At 39.4% G+C, this 13,644-nt stretch overlaps 1 protein-coding gene across 15 annotated transcripts in view; it reads left to right on the forward strand.

The window, feature by feature from the left end:
* The window catches only part of ncam1a (neural cell adhesion molecule 1a), a 513,459-nt gene that overhangs the window by 405,378 nt on the left and 94,437 nt on the right, over window positions 1–13,644 (forward strand). For all 15 annotated transcript variants that reach the window (XM_041801697.1, XM_041801707.1, XM_041801703.1 and 12 more), the window contains one exon: window positions 3,898–4,048. In XM_041801697.1, coding sequence (XP_041657631.1) covers window positions 3,898–4,048 — 151 coding nt within the window. The remainder of the gene's footprint in view (window positions 1–3,897; window positions 4,049–13,644) is intronic.

The raw sequence follows: 13,644 nt of genomic DNA on the forward strand, positions 1-13,644 counted from the left end.
ACTTTAAAATAGAAGAGCAATAGAGAAAGCTAGTCATACAAATGATTTTGCCCTGCCTCTCATTTGTAATTAGGGCAAGGAGGCCTGTTATAGAAGCTGGAGCCTGCAATAAGACAGGACAAGGTGTGCCAGAAGATTTTTGTCTGCCAGAAACAAGAATACATAAAAAAAAGCTATGCATATCATCATGTTAGAGGATCATAGTGGGAACACAAGAGGAACATAACTACAAGTTTGTTTTACGAGGCATTTTGTGCCCAGTGACCTGCTTTAGCAGCTTTTTTCAGAATGAATGCAAAAGGAAGTCCTAGAAATATATATATATGTATATATTTATATGTTAGAAAATCCTTGTACTATAGATGTCTGAAGTAGTTTTCTATCTTGTCCATATCTGCCTTGAAAAGAGATTTGAGTGGATAGCTCAACTTCTTTGAAGTGGGGTTGAAGGAGGTTATTATTAATATCAATTTTACAGGGGATATTAGTCATCGGGGTCCTTTTTGAAGAGTATAAATGGGGGATAAACACTGAAGAAGAAGAAAAAGACATACTTTAGTAATCTCTGAAGGGGACTTCACTGTTTACACTCTGTTGTTGAACATGCTACACTCGCATAGGCTGAATTACATGCAAACACACATGCACAATCAGGATCCCCATGGACATGCACTAATGGAGAGATGTCAGAGTGATGTAAGTGCTAATGGGAGCTGTTGGAGGTTCAGTGAACTGGTACCTCGCCAGCTCTCTGACCGGGACTTGAGCTGTCAACCCTCCGATTCCAAGCCCATAAAGTCTAAGGGGCATACAGGACACTGTATGTTCTGACATAATTCAAATTAGATGTGCATATATTATTCTAAAATCATGATCAGGAGCATAATTTACAGTGACATGGTAGCGCTCACATAAAATTAGAGAATGATTTTCGAGCAAAGATGTACAATAACTGAAATTTATCATTGTCCATTTACAAGAACTTAGGATAATTAGCCAATCAAATCTTAAGCCAGGGTACCGTTGACACAATGAGTATATGGCATCACTTCCTGTTCCCTGCTTTCAGGGCCACAAGCCAGATTCGAACTCGGTCGCCCATGTATGTGGGGCGCACCCCAAACCACCAGAACCAAACCACATTTTCTACATCACAATAAATGCATACAGATTCCAAATATCGGTTACTGGTCTCTTACCTTGCAGAGCAGATGGATTTGCCAGTATGTCATCGGGCAAATTCATCCTGATAAGCTCCAATCCACACCAAACATGGTTCTGATCAGTCAGCCTCATTGAGGAGAACGGGGCGGGCGCTACAGGCAGCTTTCAGTGGATAGCAATGGCTACCACTCCTGTTTAGCAATTAGCTCAGAGTTATCAGCAGAGTTTCACCACATTTCTTCATGAAAACAAGAGCATAGAGCCACACCAAAAGCTCTACAAGACAGAAAAGATGTTTTTCTCCTGAGCTGCTTCAGCATGGGTTTGCAGTCGTTACAGGGGATGGTTCAGTTCTACTGTGAGCCGGTGTATACAATAGCTGCTCCTGCTGAGGGGATTAGCAGTAGAGAAGCGGCGGTTTATCAGAATTCTGCCATGTTTCTTTATTAAAACAAGAGCAAAGAGCTACACCGTAAGCTTTTCTTGGCAGTGGTTTTCTCCCCATTGGCCTTGGCATAACTTTTATCCACATCGTGCTCGTCTGTTTATGTACTAGGGCAGAATTAGCCTGTCAAACTTACATTACTCCTGTCTTTTCACCCTGATTGGCCCATCTTAAATGTGGCAGACAGAACGTTTGTCCAATCACATTCAGAGATTTTTTTTGTGCTACAAGTAAGTACACTTGCTACAGTATTTGCTCCACTAGTAGGACCTAGTTGTAATCTAGTGCACGAAAATTGAGTACTAGCACTGAAAATCTGAGTTCTTTAGTCCTTTAATCTTCTGAACATCTCAAACCAGAAAATTTTAATGTGCCCTCCTTTTTATGACAACCAGGATACTTACTAAAACATACAGCTGTTCCCAGTCCACATGTTGTATTCCAAGAAAGCCAGGCGAATATTAATGCTGCATTAGCATCTTTTTTTAGCATCAGCTTGGCTTTGTGGTGCAGAGGTGATGAAATATAGAAGCAGCACATATAAAGGGTAACCCGCGATAGATCCCTGCGTCCCTGAAAGATGCAGCCTGTGCAGATGGCAGCCTCTCTGTAACAGTTGTTCCCAGTGTATGACAAGCAGAACACATGTATTGACAGGTTATGTAACAACAGAGAGTTGGTGTCTGCCTGGTAAAGCACAGACACAGCGGGTGCACAAACAGGAGAAACTGTGAAAAATGATTTCCAAGCCTTTCATTACGTGTCCGCTGTTTTTTTTTTAAATTAATTTGGCGACAAATCAGTTTTATAATTAAAATGATTCATTTGAATTAATGAATAAATCCTGCTCAAAGGTCTTCCTGTTCACTTCTGCCTCTGTTATATCACAAAGCATTATTCTCTATTAACCTTATCCACATTCCTACAGTGTGCAGCTCTTTCCTGTGTCACTGCAGCACTGTAAGATTAATGTCGCCCTTTCAAAATGTTTCAGGACACTCCCTCACATCTTCAGTAAACAGAACAAACGTTTCTGCCACATCTGCACCCTCCTCTCTCTGCAGAGGATAACACAGCCTGCCATAATGCTAATACAACAAATATCATTCTTTTTTTATCAAACGTAAACCCTGTGGCACCTGGAAAGCTTAAAATATTAATAAAAAATCATAGCCGCTGGAAGGAAGATGTATATCCCTTGTTGGGTTGAACCATGTGTCGCCTGGAGGCAAGAAAAGCTGTTTCTATATTTTGAAAAGCCAGCGTTATATAAAGCATCTTACATGGCTTTTATTCATTATTGATGTTGTGTGTTTTTTGCTTACTTTGTGCAGTATATTTTCAGGAAATGCTCAATTTCTGCCCTGTTGGGAAGTCTATATTCACTCCATGGCATCATATCATGTGACAGAAATCACACAACAGGACCCAGAGTAGGGCTACAGCTTGCTGAACATGCAGAGTCTTGTTCTCAGCTGTACAAATTTGTCTGTTGTGAATCCGGTATCCTCCCTGACCCTGCCTACACATAAAACAACAGCTCCAAGATAGAAGGCTGGGCAATAAAAAAGATCTGCTTAGAAAATAAAAACATGGTTTAGCAAGCCATTTGTCCTAAATGCAATTACACAGTTCCATCTGCAATTAGAGTGGCTGTAAACCTAAAGTTAGACTGCTAAATGCTAGGAACAGTAATCGACTTACTGTAGGAGTTTGTACTTTATTGGCTGAGGCTCCATGCCCTTCCTTGTATCAAGGCTAAAGAAGGGATTATGTATTCAGTAATTGCTCTTTTCAAACATATGCACCATCATTTTTCTTCCCGTAGAGCTGTTTTTTTTTTCAATATTTTTCTTATTTTTAACAAATCCTAACCATTGATTTGTTTGTCCTTCTTTTAAATTGTCCTACTTTTAACATCTTCTATCTGGCTTTTATTTCACCACTCAAAAATAAAGAGCAACTCCAGCCTTATACCTTTTTTGTATGATTCAAAAAGTCTCTACGAAATGTTTTTCCATCCCCCTTTCATTCCCAGTAGACCATCTATTTTGGTTTTATCCATTATTTTATATTCTGAATGAGCTATAAACATACCAACATTACCTTCCAGGTTTGTTTTCTCACCCTTTATGTTTTTTATTTTGTGGGAACCTGACTGTCTGCAGACTAAAAGAATAATAAAAGTGTCATAAACAAGCTGCAGGAAACAGAGAAGAGCGAGACTCATTCCTGTGAATATGTCTGCCTCTGTGAGTGACAATTACTCCCCTCTCTTTTCTTTATAGAGCCTCGATAGAAACATTGTGGTGCGCAGCCACGCACGGGTGTCCTCCCTCACCTTGAAGAACGTCCAGTTCACATACGCCGGCCTCTATCTCTGCACCGCCAGCAACTCCATCGGACAGGACGACCAGCTTGTGCACTTGGAAGTCCGCTGTAAGTCATCAGATTTCTACTATTCATCCTGCAGCTTTTTAGGACTTCAGTGCAAAACACAATGAGTTTGGAGAGGTCCTATTCACTTATCCCCTATTCGCATCCCAAGGGGTCCTGACCTCAGTGTTGGAGGTCAGGACCCCTTGGGATGCCTTCTAAGAGCAACATTTAAAAAATATATGTATAAAAACCTGGCCATTTGGTGAGATTTATGCTGAAATTAAAGAAAAACTCTAAAAAATGTCATCTGCACACAATTATTCTTGAATGTGCATGGTATGGTGGGGGTACCCGGTCTCTAGCTGCTTTATTTTGGAGGCTGAAAAGATTGAAAACCTCTTCACTAAGGAATGAAGAATCCAGGACTATGTTCCTACCATAGGTTTTCATTGATAAATCCTCCATAACATGACATCTTAGTTGCAGGATTGAGGCAAATAAATTGATAACTTTAAAATAAATCATTTAAACTCTCAACAGAGGGCATTTTAAGATTTGTTTGGGATTTTAATTAACTTATCACTACTAAGATGCCAATAAAAGTCAAAGACTTGGTTGGATTTAGTCATGATCTCTCAGTTTTAGGATGGGTAGAAGTGCCTAGATCAGGGTACAGGGTAGTGACGTTACAGCTCCTCTTTTGTGTCTTGGATCAGCTTATGAAAGCTGGCTCTTTCAGCTCCCAGTCAGCTCTTCTTTTTGGTACCAAATCTCCTGCATTTAATCAGACAACTTTGGCAATGTTTTGACCCATGATTGATATGTGTGCTTGTATTTTACAAAAATTGTGGTTATTTTTTAAATGTATCATAATTTCACATAATTATTTCCCAAATTGTCCTGCCTCCCCGTAACATCCTGCAGGCAAGTTGAGACTTGCTCACTGGCTGAGTTGAATTAACCTTGCAAAGCAGATGGACTGGTCAGAATCCATGCCTGTCATCAGGAAAATCCATCTCCCGAAGCTCCAGTCTGAAACAATTGTGCCAGGTCTAATCATCCGGGGAGAATGAGGCGGTAGCTGCAGGCCGGGTTTAGCTGTACTGGAAGCTGATAGCAATGGCTACTGCCAGCTTAGCAATTAGCTCTGATGTAGCTATAGTAACAGTTTGATCAGAACTGGACCACATTTCTTCATTAACCCTCTGAGGCCCATGTTCTTGTATACAAGAAGTGACACAGGTTGTAAAAAGTTAAATAACTTTTGAACCACAAATCGGAGCCACCTCCTTTTTTTCCCTTCTGAAAGCATACCATCATGTCGTTCCACTGGTACCATGCATGCCTCCGCAGCCATTATGGAGGCTTTTCTAGCGAGCCTAGAACTGAGGTGACTTTCCAGGGCATTTAAAGATTAAATCCTTACCAGCAAATCCAACATTGAATGTCCTTTTATCCACTTTTGAATCCATTTTTCAACTGTGCCTGCCATTAGCAGCTTATACTGTGCGCCATTTTTTATCCCACAATTCTTTGCGACAGGTCAGGGCAACCAATGGCAGCCTGTTCGGTCATTATGTCATGCTTTGTTAAACTGCACATGTCTTAACACTTAAAAGAGCTTATTATGCAGAGGAAGAAAGACAGAGAGCTTTAATGTGGCCCTCTGTGTCCCTGCAGACTGGAACGGCTTTGAGTAATGGCTCATAAACAGCCAATATAAGAAAGCAAGGACTATTTTCATAAATATGTGAATAATTTGAAGACTTTTTGTAATAGTATGATTATTTTTTCACTTTTAGGACACTGGGAGATGGGAGAAAAAGTTTATGCAAAAAAAGTCTTAATTGTCATTTTTTACTGTCCCATTTAAAAATGTTTGACTTTTAATTTTGGATTCATTTTTTCATTTGTCTGTTTGTCCGTTCATCCTCCAAGTCCTGCTTTTTCCAAAACCTGTATGGGAGCTTTCTCAGATGAATGTGAAATTAATGCACGCAATGGATAAATAAAACAGTCTATCTGGTGTGTCAGGGTAGGGCTGAATGGGGCTGAATAACAAAACTGAAATTTCAAAGGAAACCAACTTTCAAATGAATCCAGAGCAGGCGTGTTTGCAAACAAAATATAACTGTTTAAGGGTTACAAATCCATGTATCATTTGTTTATTTAATATTTGATTGATAATTGAAAAACAAATAATGAAAAAAATGCTTCATTTTCTTGTTTTCATTTCTGAAATGAAATAAAATAAAGAAGAAATGATGTGTCTTTTTGACTTTTGCTATTTATGTTGGGCTCAGAGAATGTAATATGAAAAAACAGGCAGTTAGTAGGATTTCAATGTTTATTTGCACAACCTGGTGCAGGTGTTGTGCTCAGAAAGGTATCCTGAGAATCACATGCCCATTGCTGAGGAGTTCACACTTCCTGGAATGATATATGGAACACAAACACCGGCACCAAGTTAAGGCACGTTCCCGCAGTTGAGCTCCTTCATTTGCATTCATGCCATGCTTTGGTCCACCTTGTCCTTCTGTGCCGGAGCCAGGGAAGCATGCCGCGTCCAAGCACGGAAGAGTGTACTCATGCTGGTCAAATGTACTGGACTTTTAGGCTTAAACAAACCCAGGCACAGTACAGATTGCCTAGTGTGAGTGCACCTTAACTCAGTGCCAGCGTTTGTGTGTATTATTACAGGAAGCATGAACTCCTCAGCTATGGGGATGTTATTCTCAGGATGCCTTTCTAAGCACAACACCTGCACCAGGTTACGCAAATCAATATTGCAGTCAAATTGACTGCTTACAGCTGTTTTTTCCATATTACATTCTTTGATCCTGACATAAATAGCGAAAGTCAAAAAGATGCATCATTTCCTGTTTATTTGATTTTGTTTCAGAAATGAAACCTAGAAAATGAACAGTATTTTCAATATTTGACTTGGTTTTTAAAACATAAAAGTGAACAATGATCCATTTTTCATTTATTTGTTATTCAATCATCAATCGAATATTAAATGAACGAATGATACACGGATTGTTACAATATGTTTTCATTTAAAAGACAACATATAACCAATGCATTTATGTTTTCTGTTCCCCTTGATGTTGCTGCAGAGTCTCTCTACAATCTGTAGCTAAATTGTTACTGATTTTGTGTGGAGAGTTACTTGAAAGAGTTCTTAACAGCATCATGCAGACGTCTCTGCTTTTACACCATTAGCTGTTGATCTGAACAGTTGGTGGAAAAATCAATATCATTAGCGTTCAACAGTAAGAGCAAGACAGCTAAAGTTGAATTGGAGAAAAAAAAAACCTTCAAGAATGAGAATTACTTTGAACCAGCAAATCCCACCACCTCTGTCCTGGCAGAGGTGACGTCTCACAGTAGAGGTCTGTAAGAGGAGGCATCTGAGAGCTGCAGTCTGCAGCAAGACCCCTTTCAAAACATTTAAAAATGGCATGATAGACTAAATATATTTTCTCTTTGACAAGAGTTTCCTGGCCAAGTTTTACCTCTGCAATTACAAAATAAAGCTCAATATTTTAGTACAAAGCTGTCCAACTAAGTGTAATTGATTAGCAATAAGAAAAATTAAGAAATTGGTTCGCCACCATCTCTACAGGGGGTTAGCTTTCATGTACAAAGCAGATCTTTTTGCAGAGCAATTACAGTTTTTCTCACTGTGTTTTTCAGGTAGCTTACTTAACAGTTTAAGACAATAGGAAAGCCCGTGAAGGTCTTTGGAAAGCTTCCATCTTGAAGGATTCTGCTGAAGTTAACAGCTTAACTTTATGAATTTCATGTCACAAGTAACCAAGTGGTGCCTTAGGCAATTCCAATCTCTGGTGACATTAAGCATCATGAAGCGACCGTGACATGGAAGACTGTGTGTGCACATCAGTGTCATCATAACTGTGCAGGGATGTCGTTTGTCTGAGGGAATGTGCTCCTAGAGTAAATATCAAAGACTTTTCTATCTCCTCCTGATCCTCTAGCATCACTGCACCAGTCTTAAAGCTTAAAAGGAGAGATTTTTAGCTTGGGGGAAGAAGTTTTATCAGAAGTTTGTGTTGTAATTTGTAAGATGGAACCTAATCTTAGTAAGCTATTGCAAAGATGACAGGCACACATGACTCAAAAAGCAATGTTTGAACTCGCACAGCTGGTGTAACAGGATGTCTTCAGATGCACAAAGCTTCCTTTCTTTCAAATGATGTAAAGATATTTTATGATAGAAGCTATAAATATGTTCTAAATGTTCAACATTCACTTCCTTATTTATGTATAGTTTTTATTGTTTTTAACATTTCTCTGAAAATGCAGCTCCAGTGACTAGACAGCATTTATGCAGACCCTCATGAAAGAGATCGAGACAAATGGGAGGGCTTTCAGAGAGCAGAGGAATGCGTGTGAGGACACAGTTCATAAGCTGTCACCTCTGTTTCTGGGGATAAATGGTGGGCGAGGAGTGGAAGCAGAGTTTGCAGGGTCAGTGGTACCACTGCAGTTAGTTTCCATGGAGACAAAAAGGTCTCAGTTCTGACATATCCTCGGGGTACAGTGGCTTTTAAGGCTCAGAATGACTTTGTCTAATTACCAGGGTCCTTGATTGTCCTTACTTGAGAGTAAAATGCTTGTGCAACAACTTTTGACTCCTACTGACATTTCTATACAGAGTCCATTAGAGAATGTCAGGAGCCTTAATTATACTTTTAGCGTCTGTATGACTGCCAGGGTCTGTTGGGGTACAAATCATTTCTAAAGCTAGATTATTTTCTGCTATTTTGCAAAGTGACTTCAGTCCAAACTTACGAGTACTGACTATTTTTTGGCCTTTGTGTTTAAATGAAACAGAACATTTCAAATTAATGCGGGGTTAAATTGCTGAAATGTGTTTATATCCATTTTGGGTCAACAGCAGCAGTTATCTTTGGTTAATGTTTGAAGAGACACTTTTTGGCATGTTTTATTCATTCTTTGTAGAAGTAAAAGCCTTAAAATTAGAGCAGAATAGAGTAAGAAGGCACATTGTATCTCTTAAGCACAGAATCTGACTAAGTAACAGTCTAAAGTTATGGTGTCACTTTTCCTATCACTTATGTACTTTTGAATTATCTTGAAAGAGTAACTAAAACAGAGTTTTAGCTTGGGTTTATCTGGCTGGCTGTTTCCAGAAAGTCCATTCAGAATGTCGTAGAAAAAGGCTGATCAGCTACAACATAATTTTGTCAGTGCAGCTTTTTCAGATTTGAATATTAGCCATAGTGTCATAATCATTTAAGTAAGAACAGTGTTTCCCAACCATTTTTACTTCCACTACATGTACCTTAGAAAAGCAGCCCCCCCAGGACCCAAGAAAGAAAAAAAAGTGACACACTGCCACCAAAAATCAACTTCAATTTTGACTGTTTCACTGATAAGACCCGACAAAAAGGCCTATGCATTCTTTTCTTATCAAAAAACCTTTGTATAAACTAACCAATAACTGCTTTATCATGGTTTTAGTCAATATTTGCAAATCTAATTTTTGCAGCCTCAGATCAGACAAAGCCTTGTGCCCCCACTAAGATCTTTTCCGTCCCCCTGGGGAGTCCCGGACCCCAGGTTGGGAACCAATGAGATAGACTTACAGTGAGCTACCACAGTGTGAAACAATGACATAGTCGTGTAGAATAGTGGTTCTCAATTGGTCTAATGTCTGGACTCACTACAGCCTTCCTAACAAAGAAATCGCAGCCCAAATTTCTACATTTTTCCAATCAATCAACCAATCTTTGTCTTTATAGTGCCAATTCATAACAATATTTTAAAACGCTTTACAAAGAGGGCAGGTCTAGACCGCACTATCTGCTGTGGCCTTATAATAAACCAGTGTTAATCATCGTACATTATCCACTTAATTAAAAAAAATAAAACATAGTATGGAGTGCAGACAGCCTAGTGGTTAGGTTGCACCAAGGAGGAAATCATTAAGAACAACAAGAGTGGTTGCTAGTGGCAGCAGCTTTGTTACAGGAGTGTTTGGACAGGATTGTGGACCTGAACTGAAAAAAACGTCAATGATTAGTTTAACAGACTTGTACTTCTGGTGACAATGGCAAAGTGATCCAAATGTAACCATTTACAGATTATTTTTGGGGGCTTTTTGCTTTCACTTCAATAAGACAGCTGAAGAGAGACAGGAAAGAATGGGGTAAGACACACACCAAACAGCACCAAGACCAGGAAACCCCCCCCCCCCCCCCCCATCTGTGTGTCATTCACTAAAGCCTCAATTTATTGGTGCCTGATCTATCAGCAGTGCCAAACCGGTGCCCCAAACTAATTCAACTGGCTAATTGGGCACAACCCTACCTTGTTTTAAGAAAGAAATAGTTTATCCTAACCTTGCAAAGCAGATGAATTCACCCGTTTCTGTGTTTCTTACTGCTAAAACCATCTTGCAAAGCTCCCATCTGAACCGTTTAAGCCCGGTTAGAAAGTGACAGGACCAATCAGTGTCAAGGGGCAGTACTTTCAGGCACGGTGGAGTCGTGACATATGCAAACAGCGAGAAGAGGTCAGTGCAGTTATGGCGGAAGACGTTAGCGTGGATGCTGCTAAAGTGCCAGTAATATCAGAAATTGACGATATTTCTTTGTTGAAAGAAGAACAAAGAACAGCATTGAGTTGTTTTCCTTTCAAAAACAGCAAAAGTGGTGTACTGCATGTCTATAGTCGCCAAGTTTCACGTTATGCAGCTCTATATGGTGTTTACTCTCGGTAGCAGTGCACCTCAGGTTGGAACTACGTCGTCACGTGTTTTGTTGCTGTGATTGGCCCATCAAGATGTGACAGACAGAACGTTCATCCAGTCACCCTAGAGTTTTTTGTTCAAAGGTTTGAGAATTGTATAGTAACTGTTGAGTTCCTTGGTAAAACATTTTCAAAAACATTCAAAATGTAGAGTTTAAAATCTTTGCACTCAAATGTGAAGATTTGGACCCAAACTGATCAACAGTACCACTAAATCCCAGTATACATAGGTTTTAATATGAAAATTGGCCTTATGGTCTAGCTTCTCTTTAAAAGTAATTAAATTCAGATTATATGAGGATAATAGAAGCTGACTCATATTTGTTCTAATTCTGAAATCCGTTGAATATTAGTGGTAAAAACAGCTAAATATGCCAGTAAAACCATAATTGGATTAATATGCCTTGCTCTCCATGCAGCAGCGCTTTGCTCAGATATAATCGCGACATTGCGTTGATAGAGTCTTATGAAGGGCCGCAGTTGGCTCAAGTAATCAGCAAATAATCAGGTAGCTGATTCACTGTTGCCAAGCAATTATTGATAAGAAAAGGTGCTTTGTCTTGAGCGCGGTTCTCACTCTCTGTCCTCTCCATCACCGCTCGCCCACTCACACAATAAAGACCTTATCTGAGCGTGGAACTTCCTATCTGCTGCACAGCGTGATCCCATTAGTGGGCCTGAGTGTGTCTACGGGTGCTGCTGAAGGACTGATAGGAAAGTGTTAATTTCTCCTCTGTTTGTGCACATTTTTGTGAGCAGACTGAGTTTGTTTAGCATCAAAGTCTAATGAAAGAGCTGTTTGAGCTGCAGGCATGCTACCTCTTTTGAACTCCTCTCTGTCCTGCAGGGCACACACGGTGAGAAATTTCCGCTCTTCATCCTTGTTGGTGCCAAACTCAACCACAATTCAATTACATTCCTTATTTATAAAGCTGGTGGTTTGTTTATATCATCACAGTTTATGGACCTATTACTGTCTTCTTGTCAATTCAGCCTCTTGTTACCAATATTTCAAGACTTCTAGTGATACCAGCAGATCCAACAATGGCTGATATCTGAGTTCCATCTTAAGATTGACTCTTCTTCCTCATTTCTCTCCCCTACCAACTGGGAACAAGATTAGCTTTTAAACTAAGAGTGGAAATCTTTAACCACACAGTTGTTTGCATTTATATGAAAATCTTTGTTTTAACACCTCACTGAAAAAGCAAAGTTGTTGGCTGATGTTAACTGAAGACTTAGGTGATAGCTTTTTGCTCTTTGCATTTTCACCTTTTTGCTTTTTCAAACAATATTTTTTAAACAACATAAAATCCTCTCAGTGCTGAATAACGTTTACTAGAGCCTAGTGGTTACTAGGTGGGATTTGGACACTTATCTAAAACTAATGACATATCTAAACTTAAAAAAACAAAAACTAACTAGAACTGTATTGTGTCCTTACAAAAATCAGGAAAAAATTTCTATAAAATGGCTCTAGTATTAGTCCTTGAAACAAGCATGCTGACTGTCATGTCCTTTGTGATTTACAAGATGATTTACATTTTGGATGAGCTTGATCATTGCAGGAATTAGAAATTAGTTATTTTCTCAAACATATTCTTAAACTTTCCTAAGGAACTTTGGGGCACTTGGGACTGACTTCTGGACTTGTGCATGACTAGCATTAAAGTCTGTGTGCACACAAGAGTGAATAAAATGTTTTTACATATATATCTAATAACCACATGTGCACTAACCTCTAGTGTAAAAAAAAATATATTGGCTTGCCCAAACCTTCCCCAGCCACCAACCTGTGATCCTATATTATCCAGGATGCAGAGCGAGTGATGCTGCAAATGAGAGAGAAAAATTATGGATAAGTTTATCAATCATCAAAGGCGGTCTAATAGGCAACTGCAGCCTACCTGGATATGCCGTGCACTGGCGGGCTTGCAGCCTTCTTTGAACACAGAAGAAAAAAACTGAAAGCTTGTTGAGGATATTTGCGCAGTAAAATACCTACCTGATTATTCTTATCATTTGTGCCTAAAACCGATGACTTAAACATGTTTATTTGTGGTGTAGAAATAGTTACTTTAGAGTGGGTTTATATGGTGACTTCAGGGTAGCCAGTCTCAAGCAGACAGTCAGGGAACTGCAGCTTTTAAAAGTTTCACACTGACTTCATTTTTCATCACCAGACAATCCTGCTTGTGGAGAAAAAAAAAATGTAATCTTAACATTTAACTCCACTCTTACAATTGACAAAAAAATAATATTATTCATACATTTGTGTGAAAAGTTGTCTACTTCTACCTAACTTTAGTCCTGGTTCTGTAATTAGTCCATACACATTTCTCATGTGTTGTGTGTATTTTTCCGACAAGCATATAGATTCCTCTTATTCCCAAACATATCAATAATCTCACCTCGACCTGAGCAGGGGGCTGCAAAAATCAAACAGTCAGGTCACAGCGCTGCTGGAAGTCAATGAGGCCCAAAAGCAGAATTGATACAAGGAGTGAGAGTCTAATCAGAGCTGCAGGCGATGGAGCATCTATCGACTCGGCCTCATCCATCAATCCCAGCGGCTGCACTCTGCGCACTTTTTTAAGGATGCAGGGTCAGAAGTAAAGCCCGGGCTGTTAGGGGCCAGAGCATCTCACATGACTCAGTACACTTCAAGTGTACTGTGGTTCATACAGAAGGACTGGCCAGTGATGTGAGTCAGATTTAATAAAAGAGAGAAACACAGGAACAGCCAGCTCCTGTTGAGCCTTAGTTTAAATTATTGTTGTGTTTTTGTTTCACTGAATGCAACTCAGCTTTATTTATATGAGACCTTATATTAAACTCTCTAAAGCTGCCTTACA

Source organism: Cheilinus undulatus, linkage group 12 (genome assembly GCF_018320785.1).
Source record: "Cheilinus undulatus linkage group 12, ASM1832078v1, whole genome shotgun sequence".
Lineage (NCBI taxonomy): Eukaryota > Metazoa > Chordata > Actinopteri > Labriformes > Labridae > Cheilinus > Cheilinus undulatus.